Source organism: Oxyura jamaicensis, chromosome 6 (assembly GCF_011077185.1).
Source record: "Oxyura jamaicensis isolate SHBP4307 breed ruddy duck chromosome 6, BPBGC_Ojam_1.0, whole genome shotgun sequence".
Lineage (NCBI taxonomy): Eukaryota > Metazoa > Chordata > Aves > Anseriformes > Anatidae > Oxyura > Oxyura jamaicensis.
Window position 1 is genome coordinate 35,948,274 of NC_048898.1, and position 24,971 is coordinate 35,973,244.

At 38.8% G+C, this 24,971-nt stretch overlaps 1 protein-coding gene across 1 annotated transcript in view; it reads left to right on the top strand.

The window, feature by feature from the left end:
- Window positions 1-24,971, top strand: part of LOC118169421 (vertebrate ancient opsin-like) — a 30,136-nt gene that overhangs the window by 431 nt on the left and 4,734 nt on the right. Inside the window, exons 2-4 of the mRNA XM_035330732.1 lie at window positions 19,056-19,816; window positions 21,377-21,587; window positions 22,220-22,337. Of these exons, the coding sequence (XP_035186623.1) occupies window positions 19,456-19,816; window positions 21,377-21,587; window positions 22,220-22,337 (690 nt within the window). The 5' untranslated portion in view covers window positions 19,056-19,455. The remainder of the gene's footprint in view (window positions 1-19,055; window positions 19,817-21,376; window positions 21,588-22,219; window positions 22,338-24,971) is intronic.

Here is a 24,971-nt window from a genome sequence, read left to right on the forward strand (position 1 = left end):
GATCTACAGTCTTTTCACCAATCACCTGGGCTGCACAGGAATTATTTTGGTCAAATGTAGATTCAGCTGTTTCTAGGCAGCAAAAGATTTGTCTGCATTTGTTTCTGTTGATGTTAAATTTCAGTTATTAGTATCATAGTGACACTTAATAAGCTTTCAGAAAAAATTTCCATCTTCAGTTAATCTCAGTAAAACCAGTTTCCAAAAGTTGAGCTAAAAATAACGCATTCTGTGGCTAGGGATTAACAGAAGAACTTTGCTAAGCTTTGCTAAAATATAACATATATAATTCTGAAAACCTCATAACCAAAACCAATTCTAGCATTGTTGTCATTAATGAGGCTTTTTGTTACTATAACTTGGAAAATATTTTAATGTCTGCCAACTACCTGAGCATGTTCCTTTTTTTTTTTTTTTTTTTTTTTTTTTTTTTTTTTTGGTGAGAATGTTTTCCTTTTCCTTCTTCAGAGCATTTTTGTTTGGGTCAAGCTGATAGTAAGTATTGACTCATATTGAGTCTTTAATCCTCACACAATGTAATTTAACTAATTTCATGTTTGTGAAAATCTGTAAAATATTTAAATTCATTACATGCAAGAAAGTGCTTTATAAATGCCTAATGTGGGTATACGGAACTTTACCAGAAAGCCTGAATAAAACAAACTTGAAACTCAAGTTTTTTAACATCCTCAGTAAAGTATTCATGAAGAATTTGTGCAGGGAAGGAGAGGCAGACTACCTGAAGTAAAAACATGACATAAAAGTAAGGGAAAAGGCAAAGCCACCCACAGTCTCATGGACTGCAAATGGGAATTTTGATTGAGTTCACATAGTATATTAATGAGACAATAACAAATGAGTTAAGGCCTTTCTAGACTGAAAACTGGTCTGTGGGGAACCTATGGATATTCAGTACATTGCAAAATCAGATCCATTTAGTCTACATCAAACCTGGATACTGACTTACATCTAAAGAGAAACAGGAAGCCAACAGGAAGGCATGTAATTAATGGATTTTTTTTTTATTTTTTTTAAAAAAATACAATAATTTTGTTAGATAAGTGCTAGCAAACCCGTGAAAAGTGTAAGCAGTCATAGTATCAAGGCATGCATTAATATTTACTAGCACTGTGATCAGGTAGTTAGACCTAGCAGTGCTGACAAAAGCAGACATGAAATTTCCCAGAAATCATGTTCCACTATGGGAATATATAGAGTATATAAAATAAAGTGACAATTGTTTGAAGAAAAGTGCTTTTTTAAAATCAACAGTGGACATTGCAAGAAGCATCTGTTATGTACTCTTCCTTCTCAAAATGTATGAGCTCTGTTTTCATATCACAAAGTGGTTGATGTTGGAAGGGACCTGGAGGTCTTCTGGTCCAATGACTCTGCTCAAGCAGGGCCACCTAGAGCAGGTTGCCCAGGGCCATGTCATTGTAAACTGAGAATTTCTGTTTGTAAAGGGCAATGGCAGATATGACTATGCTTTGACTTTTGAAAGTCATTGCAAAAAGCAGAAGGCTTGACAAACTGGCAACATAAATTATGTTACAATTTTAGTCCACTGGAGTATCACTGGATTATTCTTGAAGATATACGTGCAAGATGGCAATTTGTTAGAAGTGAACTGTCAGCACTTTTTTTTTTTTTGTTGTTGTTGTTGTTTTTTGTTTGTTTTGTTTTGTTTTGTTTTTGTTTTTAATATAAATATTTAATGCACAGGATTCAAGAACCAGAACCCACATTTGTGTAGCTTTATCTGGCTTGCAAGAGATGTTTGTAACAGTATGCATACTATGTCTCAAAATATCAGATAAAACCAGGCAAGCAGAACACCTTATTTCACATGGTTGACTCTTCCTTGAATAATCCTATCATAAATACTTTAAGAAGTCAAAGTACTTCACACAGTATGAAAATATTTTTTTTCTAACAATGTAGAGACTGTACTCGGGGATGGACATGGGACTTTAATGAGTTCTTGTGAGTCAAATTCCTGCTGAAGCTGCAAAGAACAGAGATGGTAACACCTCCAGAGAGACCTCATGAGCATCTGTTACAGACCTCAGAGGTTCAATCCTGCAAAACTCCAGTTGACAGCTGGAGTTTTAAATTGTCTAACTCTCCATTTTGCAATTAATATAATGTGAAAGTATTGTCTAAACTTAAATCATCAACTGAGTAGATTGCAAGAGAAACAGTTGCTCATGAAGTGAAGGCAGTTGATGAAATCTTTCTGTATTTTAGCAGGGTCTTTGATAAAATTCCTCACAGCATCCTTCTGGATGAATTGTACAACTGAGATAAACAGGTTCACATTACACAGGGTGATGAACTGGCTCAACAGCAGAGTTCCATGTCATAGTGAATGGGGCTACATCTGGCTGGCAGCTGTTCACAAGTGATTCACCAGGGCTCAATTTTAGGATCAATTCTGTTCAACATTTTTATTAACAACATGGTTGAAGGAATGGAATGCATCCTTAGCAAGTTTGCTGATTATACTAAACTGGGAGGTGCTGGGAGTATAGGGTAATCATCAATGGCATGAAGGTCAACAAGATAAATGCTGGGTTCTGCACACGGGACAGTAATACCAGGTACAGTCTGGAAGACAAGTGGCTGGGAAGCAGCTCTACATAAAGAGATCTGGGGTGCTGGCAGCATCAGGCTTAATGTGAGCCATTAGGCTTAGTTTGCCCTGATAGCCAAGAGAGCAAACTGCATATTGGGGTGCATAAAACTCAGGATGGCAAGATGGTCACAAGAGGGGATTCTTCTGCTATATTTAGCATTGGTGTGGCCTCACCTTGAGTATTGTGTGTAGTTCTGGGCTCCATAATTTTAAGAGGATATTAAGGTAATTGAATGCTTTCAGAGGAGGGCAACAAAGTTGTTGAGGAGAGGCTGGGCCACTGGATTGTCTAGTTTGGAGAAAGAGGCCAAGAGGCAACCTCGTTGCTCTTTGCAACTTCCTGAGGAGGGGAAATGGAGAGTCAGGTGCTGGTCTCTCTCCCTGTTCACTGATGACAGGATGCATGGGAACAGCACAAAGCTGTGCCAGGGTGGTTCAGACTGGACATTAGGAAAAAATTCTTTACTGTGAGGGTGGTCACCCACTGGAACTGGTTTCCTAGCCTGTCAGTTTTTCCCATGCCTGTCAGTGTTCAAGAAGCATTTGGATAATGCTCTAAATGTCCTTTAACTGTTAGTTGGCTGAAGTGGTCAGGCAGTTAGACTTGATACAAATGAAATATTCTATTTGTCACTCCATGGTAGCTGTCCACGTTCACTTTGTCACTAAAAGCACTCAGGAAGAAGTGTGCTCCTTTCAAAGGAGTAAATCAAAGGTGTAAATCTCTGAAAAGTAAATTTCACATGACTCACATTAACTAGTAGAATCATAGGATCATTAAGTTTGGAAAAGACCTTCAAGATCATCTGGTCCAACCATCACCCTACTACCAATGTTACCCACTAAGCCATGTCCCTAAGCACCACATCCAACCTTTCCTTAAACACCCCCAGGGATGGTGATGCATTAGAACAGATGAAGAATAAGACTGTAAAAGTAACGTAGTAGTAAATCAAGTGGCATGCTCACCAGGAAATTTTGCCCTGATCTGGGGTGCTTATCTTTTCACACATAAGATGCAATACCTGGAGCAAAATTTTCCAAAGTATTTGGTTCCCTTTTGGGCTAGCTAGATTTTTTTTTTTTTTAAATAATATATATATATATGTTAGATACACAGTAATAGCATCAATGCGCTACATTTAAGCATCTCTGTACTGCTGTACATTGAGCAGTAATCTGAAATACCTGCTACACTATTTGCTGAGTCCATTGTGTCTTAATGCAGATGTGAATACTGTTGCTGGCAGTTATCCTTATATAATTATTGAGTTGCAATTAAATCTTACATTCTATCTGCCAGGGAGAAAGACCTGTATGTCTGAATATGCATCACAGCTCCTTACAGTGTGTGGGCTGGGCTGGATTGTTCCTGCTTCCAAAAGTGCTAGACTGTTTCTACAATTGATAGCATAGTGTTAGCTGTGTATGTCAAGTTAGATAAGGACAATTAATAACAAGTGGCAAAAAAAAAAAAAAAAAAAAAAAAAATGGCAAAAAAAAAAAAAAAAAAAAAAAAAATCCATCACCAGTAGACAAATTCATAAATATAGGCATCTGTTCTGATAGTGTGTTAGGTTCAGCAGTCATCAAAAGTTCCTTCTTAGCCACTGAAGTGGTGAATGTTTCCTGTGATATAAAGGCTACTGCAGATAGTGCTGAAAATGAACCAGGACAATCACAATCAAGAGAAAATTAGCAAACTGGCACAAATTTAACTTTGCCACACAATGCCAAACTAATGAACAAAAAACCCTTTAATTTCATTTTCATAGTATTTTAGCAAGCTTTACACAAGGGACCTAAGTTTCTACATTATAATCAGTGATTTGTATTAACACTTGGTTTTCACATCGACTTAATTTTCTTCTTACTTTGTACTTAATTTGATTCCCGATCAACTGCCAAAATTTTCTCCTACTTACTCTTCTGCTTTACATGAAAAAATGTTATTTCCAAGTCATATAGAGGAAAATACACAAGATGCACATTAGTACTTCAGTACTATAATTTTATTAACTCTTAAATAGAGAAAATTTTAGTTATTTTATAACCTGATAAAACTAATTTGTATTGAACAAAACATCAAGTTAATTATGAGTTGGTAACCCAGGCGTGAAACATGTCCTTCACTGTTGAACAAAAAATTTATTAGATTATGATTTGCATACTTTATTTTGGTCAGAATATATTGATTGAGCCCTGGCTCAGCTCATTCAAACTAAAAAATAGCTCTTTGGTGGTAGTAATATTTTGGACAGAATTTTCAGTGCAGTCAGTTGCCATGTGAACTCCTTCATGCTGCAGTGTCTGTAGGAGTCCATCTGGCATGTTGGCTAATCCTTGTACTTGCTACAGAAGTGACTTGCCTTGCTGTCCAGTGAAAGCCCTACAGCAGCTTTTATTTTCACTTAGAAACAAGGTTGTACACAATTCTTTGGTCAGCACTGCCAATAGGAAATGCTTTGGGACTCACTCCTGTAGAATTTCATGCCGCTTGGCTGACTACTTAGCCTGATGTGAGCAACGATGCAGGAACCAGACGGACACCACTCCTGGTTGTGGCTTTGGAGCAGCTTTAAAGGCAGAAAGGTTGAACAGCCTGGCAGGCAGTTCAGTGAATACTTTAGATTTTGCTTGTATGCTTTCTATGTATTAATGAATGCTTATATAACAGTATCTAGTGTATTGCTCAGCACTTTCTATCTGTGGGTCTAAAGCACTTCAAAGGATGTCAGGCTTATTATTCCAACTTGCAGAAGGATAAACTGAAGGATAAACCTAGAGTAGCACAAAGGTATGCTGGAAGTAAATTCCTTGGACTGGTGCTCCCGTGGGCTTTGCAGCCACCTATGTAGTGCCAAAAGTTGTTGACAATCTGTTCACACAAACAAACAGTATTTTTCTGGCATCAGAAACCAGCTGGCTCTGCCACTGTCCATCCATGAAATATGCTTCACTCACTGCAGCCTAATTCACTCTACTGGTGCTGGTAAAGGGAATAGCATTTTTCCTGTATCCCTTCCATTCCTAAAACTGTGTTTAGAATGACAGGGCTGCCCACTGTTCTCAGGGCAGACTATAGTCCCTTAAGAGACCTATAAGGGAAAGACGGAGCAATAAAAGCAAGGGGGGAAAAATATTTGTATATAGATCCAGGGAAAGGGACATTTCACTATTCTGCATTGAGATTCTAAGGTCAAAAACTTCTGTGGTTAACTCATTTCTGCTTTTGTGAGGAAGCAGTCTCCAGTGCTTACTGTATTTTGTGTACACGCACCTGAACTAGCTTTAAAGTAGCTGTTTGAAGTACTATCAGAGTGCAGGATTTCAGTTATCGTGGAGATGCCCAGGGCCCAGTTAACTGGAAGCCACTGAAACCAGTGCTGTTGTTATTGGTACCTGAGCTAACAAGCATATCGATATGCGTAAATCCAGACTTCTGTTAGATGTTAGACTTCAGTGTGTTTTGTATGTATTGCTGAAGTCATATGTAGTTTTTTTTGTTTGTTTGTTTGTTTTTTAACAGTCATTATAAATGCTTCTGACTATGTTAAGTGTTTATAACATTAATTTTCACTTCTGCATCACCTGACATACTCCCTTTGTGGAGTATGGTTTATCTTTCTGTATCTGTAAGAAAGGAATCCTGGGGCCTGGTCCCTGCTGATTCCATGTCAATTTATTTGCTGTTTTCTTGAGCTCCGTAGGGGATAACCCACCCCCAGAGAATTCTCTGGGAGCTTCAGGATGAGAAGGGTCTGTTTAATGCCAGATGTCAAGTTATATAGTTTTCAGTGATTTCAGGTCCTTTTTTCAAATTTCTTTGAGGACACTGACTATAGACATCTTCTCATCAGATAGCCCTTCTTTTCTACTGCACAGAAAGAAACCCAAGTTCCATTTGCAGGCTCAGTGACAAGAGCTGTGTGGACTATGACCTGGGATGAGAGCAGCTCAGGACACAGTGCATGTATTTGCAAAAAATAACTACATCATATAATCTCCATAGAAGCACTTTTCAACTGTTTATGGACTACAGTAAAGGAGAAGATAAATAGATGCATGATGGAATTTTAGGTTGGTTTCAGGCACCCTCTTTTGAGGGTGGTGTCCATGTTACCAAAAAGATGTCTATATTGGGGTTGCTAACTTCCAGATCTGGAAACAGTCCTCAGTTCTTAGTGCAACATCACTTAAATGCATCTTATAACAAAGGTTAGAGAGCAAGTGAAGAAATTGCATGTGGAAATATGTCTCTCTGACCAAAACCTTGCTAGTAATAAGTGGCATGGCTTTAAGGAGTAAGAAAGATCTATTTGGGAGTAAATGCAGACATTACTTCTCACAAAGTATAGTCAGGCATTGGAACGGGTTGTCCAGGGAGGTGGTGGAGTCACCATCCCTTGGGGTGTTTAAGGAAAGGTTGGATGTGGTGCTTAGGGACATGGTTTAGTGGGTGACTTTTGTGGTAGGGGGATGGTTGGACCAGATGATCTTGGAGGTCTTTTCTAACCCTTCTGATTCTATGATCTTTAATGACTATCAGGAGTATACGATCCAAAATAATGGATAAGCCAGCTTGAGGCTGAAACTGGTATAAGTAAGCTGTGTCATTGTATATCAACACTAGAAGCTATTTGAGGCACTTGTGCAAGACAACTTCAACATCACAGAAATCAGCAGGTGGTCTGCTATCAGTCTGAGGTCTCCAGAGCTATGCATTCAGCCACTCTAACACAGGAGCTTTAAAACTTGTACTGAGATCAATATTGCTTCAGGTAACTGAAATGCTTTAAAAACAGAACTGTTCTTCTCACCTCTCAGCATTTTACTTTCTCGGAATTCAAATTCTTATAATAGCTCTCTTCCAGAGGATTCTCGTTGATGGGAATATAGCAAAATGTGAGGTAACAAAAGAGGCTTTGCTTCTATAGCTCTCCCCGCTTTCTATACTGTGGGAGCTCAACAAACACTTTATAAGGTCTAGATAGAGATTTAAGTGACAGACACTGGCACTGACTTTCAGAGACCTTTGTGTCTAATGGCTTTTACAAAACCAAATGAAGCGATAGACTTACAAAAGGTGATTAAGTTTTGTTTGTTTGTTTGTTTGTTTGTTTTAAAGAAAGTCTTGGGGGGCTGTCTTTCAAGACTTACCAGTAGTTAAGCTGAAGTGCCTTAATGTGAAAAGGTTTAATGCTTATTTCTTATCAAGGAAAACACTTGAAGACAGCAAGGTGTCTGAAGGGAAAACTTGTGTTTGCTCTTACACACGGAAAATCTGAGGCTCCAGTGTTCACTTCCAATTTCACTATAGATAAATTAGTGGGTTAACTGCACCAAGAGGTAAGCACGTTTATATAGGTGCAAATCTGGGAGGAATATACAGTCTACAAACTGAGGGGAAAAAGTTATCAGGAAAAGCTGAAACAACACATCAGGCTCATATGATGAAAGCCTGCCACACATTATAGCATCAGGATACAAAGCACTAGAGTTAACATCACACCCAGCTACCTTTGACTTTAGCTCAACAGAAAAAATACAGATTTCACAACCACAGTGACAAGGAGTGGGGGATAGCAGCACTCAGTGCAGTGCTTATGTGCTCACCTCAGGTGGGTGTTATCAGTATACCTAGCCAGTACACTGCTAGTAGGAACACTTTGTGACTGGGCTGAGACTTTCAGTGCCTGATATGTCTTTCACTTTCACCCTCTGCATTCTTCTGAGACTTTTTTCCTGATTCTTCTGTGATACTCCCTCAGTTCATAAAATAAGGTAGATAAATCTCCTAGCTCTATTCAATTGGTTGCAAATATTTTTGCTGCATACCAGTTCCTTCTCTTTTTCAAGAGCAGTTGCTCTTCCTCATCCGCTGCGTGGTTCATTTAACACTGAACAAAGCTTTCACCTTGCAAAATATTTTACAAAATATTGTGGTCTGTACAGCAATAGAAAAGATGCCAAAAACAAGCCCCAGTGTTACAGAAGCCTGTTGTTCTGTTTCCTACAATGATGGGGCCAAAAGCCTAGGACTGGCTTCAGGCAAAGGTGTCAGCAGTGCAGCTGCCTAATGAGGAGAACAAGCCTGAGTCAGGGCAGGAGCCTTGCTGGGCAGCAGTGTTGTGGCTCTTGGCTCTCCTTGGCTGGGGCAGCTGCCAGCCTTCTTTTGATCTAGTGAACAAGATTTATGCTGTGTGTTGGGGGTGTAGTACTTAATAGACAACTAGTCTGTGGAATTAATTTGTGTTCATTGTGGGAGTGGCAGAATTGAATTAGGTTTCTGCTGCTGAGAAGCCCAGAGCCTCTCTGACCAGGGCCAACAAGCTATTGAATGTAGTTATGATTGTCTTCTGTGGGAGATGAGTGAGTGCAGTGTGTCCTGGGTGAGGCTCAGAACTTTGCATCACCATTCATGTATTTTGCTCTCTATAGAGGTTCATTAAGTTCTTGTGCTGTCAAACCCTTCTCAGGCACACTTTGTCATGGTACAATGATAGAAACTACTGACTGCATTTCTTGTCTGTTTTCTATATTATATGGATATCCCTGGTGAGTGATGTCTAAACACAGTAGATCTTGGAACAAAGTGAACTTAGGTGGGCTTTCCTCTGTAATTGTCAATCTGTATGCCTTCTTCAGAGCAAGTCAGCAAAGTTCAGGAAAGAAAGAGAAGTGTTCTGTTTATCACTGTTGCTCAGTAATGGCTTAAAACTCAGATGAAGGTGCAGAGTTGAGCCTTCGATTAAAAATTTCAAAAGTCTTAAGAAACTTGTGGCTGTGGATGAAGCTGTTTTGCTCACTATGTAATGATTGGTGTGTTTGTAACTCCTGCGGATAAGTGTTTTGTCATTGGAATAACCAGTTTCATTGGCTTTGCTAATGCTTTCTTTTAATATATTTTGCCAAATTACTATACCTAGCTGTAAAATGTAACTAGGCTTTGTTTTTATAGCTCTCCTTTGAGGGGTAATGTTATAAGTAAGTGAAAATTTAATGAACACATTGACTATTTCATTGCAATGCTTCTGAAGTCTGAGGCACGTGTTATTTTCTACAAGGTAAAAACTAACAAGCAGTTATTTTCAGGCTGTGGGATCTGTGCCTGGTGGTGGTTCAGTGCAGTAACACCATTTTGTATTATTCAAATTAAAAAAAAAAACTAAAAAAAAAAAAAAAAAAAAAACTATTATGTGACTGGTGATAGAAAGGATTCCTAATGCACTAAGCAAACCTGTATCTTCAGCACATTAGAGGTAGATTAGAAATTTGTCTTCCTTTTACCTTGCTTCAAAAGTTATTTAGTTGCTGAGAATATCTGCAAAGTGGACTGTCCCCTAGAATTATCCAAGCAAAATGGTAATTTCTAACTAGCTAAAAGATGGGGTGGTTTAAAGTTTTTATCCACTGCAGACCAGGTAATGATGATGTGGCCACAGAACACAGTATAGGAATACTGGGCCATGAAAGCACAGTGTGGGCAAGTGATGCACCTGCCTTAGACTTCTGATGGAAAAATCCATTAATCAGTGATAGTGAGTGAAAGGTTTCTGTTGATCTTCATGGAACTTGACTGAAATCTTAACTACATAAATGTTATACTCACAAGGACTTCTCCAACTTCTTCTGATCTTCTGTTTTTCCTCAGACTTCTCCCTGACAAGGGATCACCTTCATAAGGCCTTTATCTGGTCTCCTACATGATATTTCAGTAGCATTGTGTTTGTGAGCATAGGCTTTAAAAACAATTTCAGTGACAGTGAGAGATGTTTCAAGTTATGTTTATATTCAAAAAGAACCATACAGAAATGAGGCTAACTTCTTGTTCCTAAGGAAAAATCCTATAAAACATCCCCAACCAAAGATAGATGATGGATATGCAAAGATATGGTGTATTGTTAAATGACAGATAGGGATTTAGTGTTTCTCCTCTTTCCTCAATAATTTCTCAGGGCAGGTGCTAACATATTACCATCCATCTCATATCATGAAATTTATCAACAAGAGAATAAATGTTGGTGCTAAAGAAATATAAATAAATCTTAGTAGAAGGTAAGGTCATGCTATATTTGATTTATATCTAATGAGATACACTAATGTCATACAATTGTCTAGATAGGTAGCTTTCATTGACTGTTTCATCAGAGAATTGCTTTGGAAAACTACCTGAGGAACTGGAGACAATCGTGAGGCTCAGACCTGAATACAGAGATCACTAAAATGCATAAATTTTCAAATGCAGATTAAAGTAGAAGGCAAGAGATAGCTACTATTTCTCATAATAGTTGTAAGGTTCTAGCTAAACAAATGGATATAAACAAGTACATAGGCCAGTGGTGTGTTTGCTGCTTTAGAATAGGTTTTTATTTTTAGAAAATGCAATAGGTACTGAAATAATGAAAACATTTACATAACTTTCAAGTAGGATTACAGGCACTATAAAACTTGAAGTTTTGATAGTAGCATAGCATCATATTTCCTGCACTGGGATATGTAAGCAAGAGGGTGTGCAGATGAGTATGCAGAATGGCTCATTGATATTCTGCTATGTGGATCCTGGACCTTAGACCATACAACAAATTAAAGTACTCTTCATTGACTTTCACCACATAAGACTAACAATGTGGGCCAGGGTACAGACTTGAGCACCAGAATGCAAATGTCTTTAAAGATTTGGTCTCAATCTAGTACCAAGTTTAAGGCAAATCCTATATATTGTCTTCAGAAACTGCAAAACAGACAAAATGTTTTTGATTTACTGAATAACAAACTTTTTAATAATGTTTATTAAGGCAAAAGAATATCACTTACATGATCCCCTCAAGACAATATGATTGCTTGCACGATTCAGTCCTCTTTCCTCTGAACGAGGATTTCGGAATAGAAAAAACGCTTAAATGAGAGCTATACATGAACAGTATTTTTATTTTTGAACCACCAGGTGCATATGATGGATAAAAATTCACACTGATCTTTTGGGGAATATATAGTTTCTGAGGAAAAAATGAATTATTGAAGAGTTTTCTTGATTGTAATGACATGCCCAGCACTTCCAATGCAAATTTACTTTATTGATCATTGTTGAAACAACTATTTATTTTACTGGAGTTTTAAGATTCATATCATGTCAGTGAACCTCATGAAGTTCAACCAGGATAAATACAGGTTCCTGCAGTTCGGGAGGAATAACCCCAAGTACCAGTACAGGCTGGGGGTTGACCATCTGGAGAGCAGCTCTGCAGAGAGGGAACTGGGAGTCATGGTCAAGACACCAAGTTGACCATGAGTCAGCAATATACCCCTGTAGAAAAGAGAAGACTGAGGGGAGACCTCATTAATGTATATAAATACCTGAGCGGAAGGTGTCGAGAGGATGGAGCCAGTCTCTTTTCTGTTGTGCCCAGCGACAGGACGAGAGGCAACGGGCACAAACTGAAGCACAGGAGGTTGCAGTTGAGGGGGCACTTCTTTACTGGGAGGATAACAGAGCACTGGAACTAGTTTCTCAGAGAGGTTGTGGAGTCTCCTTCTCCGGAGATATTCAAAACCCACCTGGGTGCCATCCTGTGCAAAGTGCTCTAGGTGATCCTGCTTGGCAGGGGGGTTGGACTAGATGATCTTTAGAGGTCTCTTCCAACCTTGGCCATTCTGTGAATGCAAGTAAGTGAAAAACTGTAAAAAGTCTGTGGAAAAGCTTTCATGGTGATGTTCAGTCAGAATCAATAAAAACTATCCTGTCGTTCTTTGCCTTTTACTTAACTGCCTTTATGTATTGCTGAAGGAACTCAATTTTACTATGTTTTACAAAGCACTGAGTTATCAGAAGTTAAACAGTCTTACCTGCTCAGATGAGGCCCCATACTGGGAGATATTATTAACATGTCTTAAGTAAATACAGCCTGCTAACAAATTATTTCCTTTTCTGGTGCTTAGTATGCACTTTTTGTATTTGAATTAGCTTCTTATTCATAGTTAATAGAACACGTTTTGTTTAGCTACCAGCTTTGTTATATATTGTTGGTTAATGAAATTCCTGCATCTATCCTGGTACCTTTCCCAGTGTAGCACGCCTCTTTTGTACATAGTATTTATCTTTTGATGAAAAATTCTCCACTTCAGTTCTTTTAATAAGCAAGAGAACAAAATAATTCCTCCCTGTCACTTAAAAGGGCAATGCCAAAATATTTCCATTCAGTATTTTCTGAGAATGGACTTCAAAAGTATAATTTCTGGTTTTCAGTTACAGTGAGAAAATAAATCTGCAGCTAAAAAATAAATGGATGGAGCAAAAAAAAATAATAAAATAATAATTTAAAAAAAAGTTGCAAACATCTGTATTACTTTCTGTACTGGCCCACTCACAAGCAAACTGGCTACCTAGAAACAAATGCTTCAGTAACACAGCCTGATTAACTGGAAAAGCTCACTTTACTGATGATGACTTTGGCATTGACTCTTGTATGTTCAGACTCTTCATTTAGATAAAGTATCTTTCCACAGAAGTTTTTGCATCATGTTTTATGAAGGTTATTTACTATGTCTTTATAATTGTATGGTACTGCACAGGAGTAACAACTCAGTCCTCTGCTCCCACCTCTCAATTAACACTCTGAATGATTTCAGTTTAGTTGGCAGCAGCAGGAGAATACTTTTGTAAATTTCCAGAAGTTTCACTGAGTGGAAAGCCCATTGCTTACACTCAAGTTTCAAGTTTCTAAGAGAGAGTGGGCCTATACTGATGATATGTAAATGAGATTAATCATAGCAGTCTCAATTAAATATGATTCTCAAGTGGTTTGCTGTTAGGTTTTGCAGGTGCTCTCCTGGAAATAGAAACATTAAATGCAGCCCCATAATAACCTGGTTTCATAAATTTCTCTCATGATTAATGTGAAGTAGTAACTAACATTTTATTCTCAGATTAAAAAAAAAAAAAAAAAAAAAGTGTTTTGTTTTGTTTTGCTTTGTTTTTTTTTCAATGAGGATTGTGAAGGACTGGCACAGGTTGCCCTGAGAGATTGTGGAGTGTCCATCCAGGAAGATATTCAAAACCTGGCTGGGCACAGCTCCAGGCAACCTGCTAAAGCTTTGAGCAAGGTCTTGGACTGGAGATCTCTAGAGGACCCTGCCAGACACAGCCTTTTTGCCTCTATGATTAATTGGACTGAGCAAAAGCATATTTACTTATGTAGCCTGAGAGTTATGGTTTCTAGATCTGTAATGTAATGTGCAATAACTCCTATGCATAAATCACTAACATTTCTGATTTAAATGCTTGTACATTGTCTTCAGCTTCTCTTTGCATGTAAGCAATAGATTGGAAACTCCCATACTGAAGGCAGAAAAAAATGTGGCCTTAATATAAGTGTTTTTAAAGTGTTTTAAAGTGTTTTAAAGTTTGTTTTGTTTTGTTTTTTAAGTGTTTTCAAAAATACTACAGTGAAATGTATTTCTATATTCTTTTTAAAGATGTGACTGGAATGACTTTATGAAATACAGAATGTTGAAAAATTCATATAAACAGAACTGGCCAAGCCACTTTTCATTTATCAGCAGTCCTGGCTATCCCAGTCGACTGGCTGCTAGCAAACGTGACGCCCATCTACAAGAAGGGCCGGAAGGTACAACCGGGAAACTATAGGCCTGTTAGTTTGACCTCAGGGCCAGGGAAGCTCATGGAGCAGATTATTTTGAGTGTCATCATGCGGCACTTGCAGGGCAACCAGGCGATCAGGCCCAGTCAGCATGGGTTTATGAAAGGCAGGTCCTGCTTGACTAACCTGATCTCCTTCTATGACAAAGTGACGTGCTTAGTGGATGAGGGGAAGGCTGTGGATGTGGTTTACTTTGACTTCAGTAAGGCTTTTGACACCATTTCCCACAGCATTCTCCTCTAGAAACTGGCTGCTCTTGGCTTGGACTGGTGTACGCTTCGTTGGGTTAGAAACTGGCTGGGTAGCCGGGCCCAAAGAGTCATGGTGAATGGAGTTAAATCCAGTTGGAGGCTGGTCACTAGTGGAGTCCCCCAGGGCTCAGTACTAGGGCCAGTTCTCTTTAATATAAAGTTACACAAGGGGAGATTTAGGCTGGATATTAGGAAGAACTTCTTTACCAAAAGGGTTGTTAGGCATTGGAATGGCCTTCCCAGGGAAGTGGTTGAGTCACCATCCCTGGAGGTCTTTAAAAGACATTTAGATGTAGAGCTTAGTCATATGGTTTAGTGGAGGACTTGTGGTGTTAGGTCAGAGGTTGGACTAGGTGATCTTGGAGGTCTCTTCCAACCTAGATGATTCTGTGATTCTGTGATTCTCTAATTCTTCCAAAGTCATTCATAGATCTCACTGCTGTTTTTGTTATATATTATTTAAAAAAACAATAGCTTAGAACTGGTAAAACTGATTTCTGTTCAGTATGTTTAAAATTTTACTTTGCTTTGAAATTGAAGAGGTCCTCATCAGCTCCTTATAGCCACTTTCCTTCCTTTGTGTGCTCAAAGCCTCTCCCTACCCAGCAGCCCAAGGAGCACCTGCTCTCCAGTTTCTCCCCAGGCCATACACCCTGCACGTGCCCATGGTGTGCCTGGCTCTTCCTCACCAGCTTCCACCAGGTTTTACAGCCTCTTCCACCATGAGCCTGTGCTGGCTGTGTGCCCCTGCAGGGCTCCCTGTGCCAGGAGCTGGGGCAGCTCTCCCATGCTGTATGTGCAACCACAGCTCTCCTGCAGGAAAGCTTAGGCAAGGCCCACAGGTTTTGGAATGGTTTAAGATGATCGGTATCATGGGTGGGTATTCATGTTTTTCAAAAAAATCAGCAAGTAAGTACTGTACCCTCTGTTCAATTCAAAATTAAAATCTCCTGTTCTGTCTACCTGGATTACCTCCTGGCTATGCTGATTCTTAGTTACAGAGATAAAGCATGTCTCTGATTGCCTCCCTGCCTTGCTCCTTGTGAAATATACCAGGTACTTTCTTTTCCTATTTTTATTTTGTAGCCTGGAATGTAAGATTAGTTTTTGTTTTCATAAATGTTTGATACTACCCAGTCTTATCCTGATCTCTGTTGGTTTCAGGCCCTTATGATTTAATTTTCAAGTTGAGCAGGACAGACTGGACCAAAAGAACATGAACCTTCCAAAAATAAACATGGTGCCACTGAAGAAGTGGTTAATGTAATGGCCTGGCAATGGCAGGGTATTAAACTAAAAATTATATAGAGGTCTTAGGGGTCTTCTGACCTGATTTCATGTCATCTTGTTAAAGGCATGCAGAATTGAAATGGTGTGTGGTCACAGACACTTCTGGTTCTGCTGTTTGCAGTGGGGTCAGGAGCATTTTTTTGCATTTAAAGATTTCATGGACACTGAAGACAAAGGAAAAATACTAGCTTCAGCCTACTCATTGGCTCATAGGCTAGCTGCTGTAAAAGTATGGAGATGGCATGTGTGATGAAAGCAGTCTGTGCAGGTGCGTTGGGTCAATACCATTTGTTCATAAAAAAGACAAGTGTCTGAATCCATAGTTGTATTTTTTTTCATAGAAGATAACTTCTAGAGTAGCCAAGTCAGTTCATGAGATCAGCATTCATGTACTACAGAGCTAGTTTGGTTGTTCTTAAAGTGGAATCCTTCATTTCAGATTCCTACAAAACATCTGTAAAGCAGAAAATGCTGTTCGTGCTAATTAAATGTGACAACCAAATCCTTCCTGGAGACCATGTAAATCTTCTACAACCACTTTGAGGAGTGAAGGCCACTGCTGTCATTTGATAGCAGCATCTTGGGATTGTCTGTCACATGCTTAAAATCAACTGAGTGAAGTTATTCAAGGGCACCACTTGAAGTATCACACTGACCTTGTAGCTCATTTCCATGTCTGTGTCCTGGAATGGTAAATGCAGGGCTAATGTACAAATTGCCACATACAATTTCAGACACCAGGTATGATCTCAGCACAGTTCTTGTCATCCTGATTTTGTCTTATAACTGGAATTACTGCAGGCACATTACACAAGTGCTATTACACTTTCTCCTCACCTCACTGACTGTATGTTCCTGCTCAAATCAGCTGCTGTTTATACAACAGCCTGAGGCTGTTTTGTTGTCTACCAGCTTACCTCTTAGTGTCAGTCGGGAACACCTTCGCTAAAAACACGATGTGAGATATGCCAAGCTCTCTCAAGACAGGTTTGCATGTGCTCCAAGTTTATCAGTGAACTTTCAGTATATGAAAGTCCAGGAAAGGGAAGTTGGCACTAATAGAAACCAAGATCTTTATAAGAGGGACTGAAGATCTTGTGTTATAATCTTATCAATGTTTACAAATATCTGAAGGGAGAGCATTAAGAGGGTGGAGCCAGACTCTTTTCAGTGGTGCTCAGCAACAGGACAAGAGGCAATGGGCACAAACTGAAACACAGGAAGTAGTGGCTGAATATGAGAAAACATTTATTTACTGTAAGGGTGACAGAACACTGGCACAGGTTGCCCAGAGAGGTTATGGAATCTCCTCCTTTGGAGTTATTCAAAACCCACCTGGATGAGATCCAGGGCCATGTGTGCTAGGTGACCCTGCTTGGCAGAAGGATTGGACCAGGTGTTCTCCAGAGGTCCCTTCCAACCTCAAGAATTCTGTGATTCTGCTGGAGAACAGCTGTCTCTTTAAATGGAGGCAATTGACCTGGGATGATCCTGGTCTCCCTGTGTTCACAAGGCAATACTTTGTCTTTCTAAATTTCTGATTTCATAAAGTCTCACAACAAAATTGCCAAAACTTCTGTCTGTATTATTTGGACAAGCGAAGGCCTACAGTGCAAGAGCAGTAGCAAATTCAAACCTATTGTGCTATAAAAAGTGGAAATGCTGTAAGTTGTAATAAGAGAGCATCTCACAGAGAATCACTTTCAGCTGATCTGTTGAAGAAGCAAAACAAAAGCAAACTGGGCAACCAAGACAGTATAAGAATATTTTTAAAGGATTCTAAACAGAGGACTCACAAGACACTGACAATGCATTTAAACTGTAATCAGAATCATTACTCATGCAAGCAACTTGAACAATATCACAGCGTAAAACAACAAAATAACTGGAAACAACAGTTATCCATTCTTTAAAGGGGTGTCAATGAACACGCAGTGGATATATGTGTTAGAGAAATCCAGATACTACCTTCTCTGTTATATTTTAATTCAGAACTCTAGTTTAATTTTAACACCCACAAGAATTTAATGTGTCATTTTAAGCAACGTAATATTTGAAATTGATTTTAAATTACTGGTCCAGATTTTCTGTTGTAGTATTCAGGCAATGGAGCTATGATGAATCATGCCATACAAGGATCTGCTGCAGGCATTTTAATGTCACTGTGTTTTGATCTTTCTTTTTTTGATGCTTGGAATTTTTTAATATTTCTGTTGAATAAGCGTTATTTTGTGAGTATTTTTGTTACTAAATTTGTTCCACTTAAGCTCTGTCTTTCCCTTTCAAATGAGTATGTGAAAGCTATTTTAAAATATCAAAAGTTATTTTAATTATAAGTTGCCATTAATTTTTGTTGTTAGAAATATTCTGAAATCTGCTGATGTATAACTCTTTCTGCCTGTGCCCAGAAGCTCTTTTGATTCCATTCATGCATACCAAAAGATTTCAATCTATGTTAAGTGTTTCATGTACAAACTAAAGCAAATATAAACTCAGAGGAATGTATGGATAGGTAGCATTGCTTGTTCTTACTTTCAGTTCAGCTCCTGTTTGTTTATTCGTGTATTGTATATGGTGCATGTCCAAATTGTGAAGACTGCAGGATGGAAACTGGATTGCTTATGCATAATTGCTAACAATTATTATTATATATAATTCAGATACATCCAGTAATTTTTCTCAGAAATATCTGACTAGCTATTAATTTTTCTGCTGTCTGTTGTCATGCTGTGCTGATTTTATTTCTTTCAATGTATTTCCAGGCTTTATCTTTAAAATACCGTGGTGCATCTTTGATATTTTAGCACTAAAACTGTGGTTATAATCATTATGCCTTCATCAGGGATAACAGCTGTACAGCCTCTAGGAGAAACTAACTGAAATTGCACTAAATAACACAGAAAACTTATCTGAAGCTTCAGTTCTGGGGCCATAAGTTAGCCTGAGATGTGAGCAGGGTTTTAGAATGCAGCCTCCCTGCCAAGTTTAGAGCTGCTATTGTAGTTCAGTGTTAGTGTTTGCAGGGCAGCCCTTCTTCAAGCAAGTAAGTCAGGTAGGAGCCTCCCCCTTTGCTGTGCTGACAGCAGTGCAGGGCATGGGGAAGATCACTCCACCCTCATTACTAGCAAAAGGAAAGCTTCATTTTCACAATGCTAGAGGTCAGGGAAGGATTCAAGCAAAGGTTTTTTTTTTTTTTTTTTTTTTTTTTTCCCACAGAGTAGGGGTGATCTGAGGGATATTTAAGCACTGCTGTTGGCTGATACAGAAGGAGGGAACCTGCAGCTTCTATAGCTGGCTTTATTAGAGACAAAGACAAAGACAGTATCTGCTGCAGCTGGAGAGGGGCAAGAAACTACCAGCAGAGAGAGGTAGAAGTCTCTCTAATAGATTCCCTTGCTTATCCCTGTTCCCACATGCACTGCACAGCACTAAAACTTCCTCTGACCAAAACTTTGTTTCCTGGACTTTTACCAGAAAGCAGAAACATGGAGAGTTTTTTTACATTTCTGTTGGAGACAGAAAATTTCTCCTTTTAATCCTGAACTTTATTTACAGATTAGAAACTCCAATATTCTTCAATATTATTTTCACTAGTGAGAGGAAAAAAAAAAAAAAAATGGATGCATTCAGAGCACTTGGAAATGAGTCGCTGTTGTCCGGTTTCTCTGGTCCTGGCAGATGGGATCCCTTTCGTCGTCCCTTGGATTCCATCCAGCCCTGGCACTTCAGGCTTCTGGCAGCAGTAATGCTGGTGGTGACCTCCCTGTCGCTTGCTGAGAACCTGGCTGTGATCCTGGTAACTTTTAAGTTCAAGCAGTTGAGACAACCTGTCAATTATGTTATAGTCAATTTATCCGTGGCTGATTTTCTGGTCTCATTGACTGGTGGCACCATCAGCTTTTTAGCCAATCTAAAAGGTTATTTTTATATGGGGTACTGGGCTTGTGTACTGGAAGGATTTGCTGTCACATTTTTTGGTAAGCTTGATTATGTTGGTACATTTTTTCCTTGAACTTCCTTTAATGTATTCTACTAACTTGCCTGCAGCTTCCTGAGTCTCTGACTTTGCATGCCTTTGAATGCATTGGATCTTTCCCCAGTTACACGTGTTCTGTGGTGTACCTCATGTGTGAGTGAATAACATGCAGCACTTTTGCTGTCATATATCAGTGGCTTGTTGCTTGTGTACTGTTCACTGAATATGTTTAATATAATGAGAAAAAACTTGCTAATAGAATAGCAGGATTGTGGATAAAACAATGTGAGAAAAAAAAAAATCACTGTGCAACTATTTTCAAGGTTTGTGTCTAAGTGTGTGTATGTGGTTAAACGAGAGAGAGAGAGAACAAACAGCTGTTCTAAAACTGTGGAAAATATTATGACACTGAAACATCTTATGTTAGCTCTCTTACAGTGGTTCTGAGGAACTATGGCATGCCTGTAACTGTCACCCTTCACACCTGAATCTTTCTGTAATTGTTTATCTTGTCTTTGTTTTGCTAACTACATAAAATGTATTAAAGTAATCTAGAAGGGAAAATTGTCACCAGTTCACTGTGTAAATATACCTCTGCAGAGTACATATGAAAACAGTTTTAAAATTAAACATCTAATTACTTGAACATATAAATTAATTCCTGCCTCCTACAGAGCTTTTGTTTCTATGCCAAGTGATATTTGGGTTCTGTTTTATAAGCTGCATAGTGAAGCCAGCCTTTTAAAACAGTCACTTCTCTGAATCAAAACATATTGCTGGTCTTCAGCCTGAAGAGGAATCCCGCTGTTGCTCTCAGATTGATTAAGCTACACAGAAGGAATATCTGTGAGGGGCAATGGTATTCTACCAGTGTGTGGCATGGAAGGCATCTCATGGAGTTAAGGTCAGGCTGTTTGAAGATTTTGGTGAACAACCAGGTGGTCTTTAGTAAAGTGATACCTTAATGCTGTGGGCAGCTATCTGTAGGCTAGAGTTTTACAACAGTCCGAAATATGACATTTCTTTTGAAGATAGTGTTTTGAAGATATATCTTAATTTGTTAATTTGGAAGTTATATGTAATATGCAGCTTTTCAAAGTAGAACAGAATAAAAAAGTCATTGTGAGTTAAAAGGTCCAGTTAGTTGCTTGGGTTTGTAGTCATTATTACTGACAAACTAGACAAGTATGGAAATCTTGTATTCTTAATAAAATATTAGAATAATGCACATGAATTGCACATCCTTTGAAAACTTGGATTGATGAAAAATGTTCCTGATGTGGTGGGTGGTCAAATGCTGCAACAGGTTGCAAAGAACTGTTGCAGTCTCCACAGCAAAGAAGGTGTGGAGTCTCCATCTGTGGAGATGTTCAAAACCTAACTGGACGTAGTCCTGGACGACTTGTTCTATGGATCCGGCTTAAGGTGTGTGGGGCTAGACTAGGTGACCTCCAGATATACCTTCAACATAAATGATTCTGTGACTCTATGATGTGTGATAGTGTTTGATTTTCAGTGAATCTATCTGATTTTTTATGCTGACTGTGTTTTCTCACTATAGGTATTGTTGCTCTCTGGTCTCTCGCGCTTTTGGCTTTTGAGCGGTACATAGTGATCTGCCGCCCACTGGGAAATATGCGCTTGAAGGGGAAGCATGCTGCCTTAGGTATTGCCTTTGTGTGGACCTTTTCCTTCCTTTGGACCATCCCACCAACTATGGGTTGGAGCAGCTACACTACCAGTAAGATTGGAACTACTTGCGAGCCTAACTGGTAAGACCATCCTTGCAGAGTATGGTAAAGAAATTACACTTACAGCTCATGACTTCTCAAGGGCAGGAGTTTAAAAGAAAGGCTTAAAGATGATGGACTTCCAGGCAAAACTAGAGGTAGACAAAGCTATAACAAAACCAGGAAAATATTGCCAAGAACAGGTTAAAAACATATATGTGTGTGTGTGTGTGTATATATATTATTTTCTAAAAGGAGAAGCTTTTGTATCTAATGAAGATACCTGTCCCATACCTTGTGCTTTTTGTCAGGATTCAAAGAGGACTAAAAGATTTTTAGAAGTCTGGACAAGGCCCTGTGCAACCTGTTCTACCCCTGTAGGTGACATCACATTGAGCAGGAGGTTGGATTACATGTACCTTCCCACCTGAACAGACCCACAATTCTATAGTTCTGTATCTATGATCCTACAAAGTAAACATTTCCTAGCCCAGTGCTAGGGAGATGGCCCAGGGCTCCATCTGGTGATTTGACTAGAGCTATACAGGGGAGTTTTGGTTAAAAACAGTTAACAAAAATATGTGTGACACCTTTAAAGAGCAAAATGAACTCTTCAAGAAAATAATCAGAACACATTAGTAATACATACACAATGTATTCTGTGTTTTATACAGGTATTCAGGAGCTTATACTGATCATACCTACATTATTGCATTTTTCACCACCTGTTTTATAGTGCCTTTATTGGTAATTTTGGTATCCTATGGAAAACTGATGCAGAAGCTAAGAAAGGTAAGAAGAAGCACTAATAAGTAAAATTTTGAAATGCATATGTATGTAATCATTTGGAATATTTGTGTTTAAATTTCCATAATGATCAGATGTCAGATTTCCAGGCAGCAAATATGCTTGCTTGTCATGCTTAGTTAAATAATTATAATTACAAACAGAAATCCATGCTATGGTTAGAAATGATTTTTCAGTGTCCAAGTTTGATCACTTATGAGTATGTCTTATTAGCCAAACATCACATGTTAGAAAAAATGTCTGCCTCATAAATAAAGAAGCTGGATGTGCCAGTATTGGTTTATTTACCACTGCAATTCAGTTCAGTGGCAGTTTTTCAGATTCAAACTAGGCAACTCAGAATGTAGCTTAAAATGTCTGCATTTGTACATTGTAAGAGTGCTGACTAAAAGTCTGTAATACATGAGGGCAGAATAACATGTAGTATTTGTAAAGATAATGTAATGCTGTTTAGTAATTAAACAGGAACATTGTCCAGGAACATTGATTTTTGAGGAATAATTTTAAATTTTATTTAATGATTATGCTGACCTGACATAAAAGAGAATATGCAAAAATGGAAAAAGACAATAGAGCTAGAAAATTCCTATTTGGTACAGTATTTTGTGACAATATTGTTATTTCTTTTTACTGCAAAGCTACCTTTTCTTATTGCTTCAGTAACAAATTCAGTAAATAGCTTCAATCTACTGATGTTTTATAAGTATTTGGGAAAGTCAAATGCCTGCTTTTATTTAAATGCTGTTTTCCTTGAGTAAAACAAAACAGAAGGAAAATGCACAAAAAATATCATTTTCTCCTTAGAAAATTTTGATTGGACCATGCATATTTCAGGTGACATCATTATTTCTCTAAATAGACTTTTCTTGATTTCCTTCAGGATGCATTTAGGAGAAAGAAGGTGAAATGGAGAGGCTGGTTTTAAACATGAGAAATTTCCGAAACTGAAAGTGAATTGCAGCAAGTGTGCATTGCTGCTCATAGCTACCATGGTGAGGTAGCACAGTGTCTGTTGGCATAAGGGTGGGAGAAGTGAATTTCAAGGGATGGAGATGCTTGAAGAAAAACATTCCTGATGTCAGACTCTTCTGAGTTACCTTGTAAAACTATAAGTCTGTTATTATGAACATCCAGAACTTTTATTAGTATTTTATATTTCTCTGTCCTAACCTAGCTACAGAGGAAGAGGGATTATGAGAGAGCCAGGGGAGCCAGACCTCCTTGCTGTTGATGCAGGCTGCTCACTGCTGCCAGGGAGCTTGTTAGAAAAGGGAGCTTGTGCTTGTTATAAAAGGGAGCACTGGCACCTGGTTTGGGAGTGGGCAAGCAGCTACCCTAGGCATGCTGCCTTGCAGGGCTCCTGCTCCTCCCTGGGGCAGTCGTGTTGGGACTGTGGGTGGTGGGTGTCCCTCCCTGCAGGGACAGGAAAGAGCCACCTCCAAGAGGCTGTCCCTGGGAGGAGGAGCCCACGGGTGGCCTGGTAGCACAGCATGAAAGGGGTGGATAGTAACCCTAAAGAGGGGATATCAAGGAACTGAGACCACGTGCAAATCATCCAGTGCTGGGACGAGTCTGCAAGAGCAGTAGCTAACGTGCTAGTGAGATGCATCAGAAAGTGTATGAAAAGGACTATTTCCTCCCTCTGGGACAACCACTTAAGAGGCCATAGGGAAAAAACAAAGCAGACAAGGCAAGAAACAAGAGAGGCAAGGAAGAGTCACTGTTGATCACAGAATAATCATAGAATCATTAAGGTTGGAAAAGACCTCTAAGATCATCTAGTCCAACTGTAGAAGTCAGTGAATCGTCCGTCTTGGCATTTGGATTAGGTCAGGATGTCTTCTGAATGCAATTGAAAGATTGACCTAAGAATAGCTAACTGCCTGTGATATATTTTGTAAATTTATAATTGCCATGAGGCTGTATCTCACAACTAAACTAATTTTTAAAAATCTGATTACAGTGAACAGAAAGAGACACAGGCATCAGAACTGGAGTCCTGATGTTTTCAACCAACCGTCTTACAGGATTTTGACTCCCATGCCCCATGGTTGCCACAGTTCAGATTCTGTCCTGAAGGGCATTGCTCTGTCTTAGTAAAGTCTGCTAGTCCCTCAGTCACAGTTACCTTTGCTCTACAATTCCAAAAGTAGCTTTCAGTACAATTGCAAAAGTAATGAAGGAAATGAATCTTTAGGAAAAGATTTAATTAGCAGTTTATAATGGAGCTAAATTATTATGAGAGTGTTCTCTTGTTGGTAAGATAAAGAACCAGTACATGGTTCCTTATCAGTTTAGTGTTCTAGGATTTTGAGCGAACAATCTACCGGCATCCATAAAAATCCATAGCTGAGAAGGAGGGCAGAATTATATGAGATCAAGATGAAACAGCCAAAAGAACTATCCAGGGGAACACTTTAAATAAATAAATAAATAAATAAAAGAGTTGCTAAATATGCATGTTAAGGAAAACATGGATGAACTCATGAAAACTGCCACTAAAAACTGTGAAGAATGGTTAAGTGCCATGAAAGGGGAAAGAGATGCTCAGAGCTGCTAACAGAGCAATCTGGAACACACTGGAACTGAGTAAGAACAATATGGCTTTGTCAAAACAGT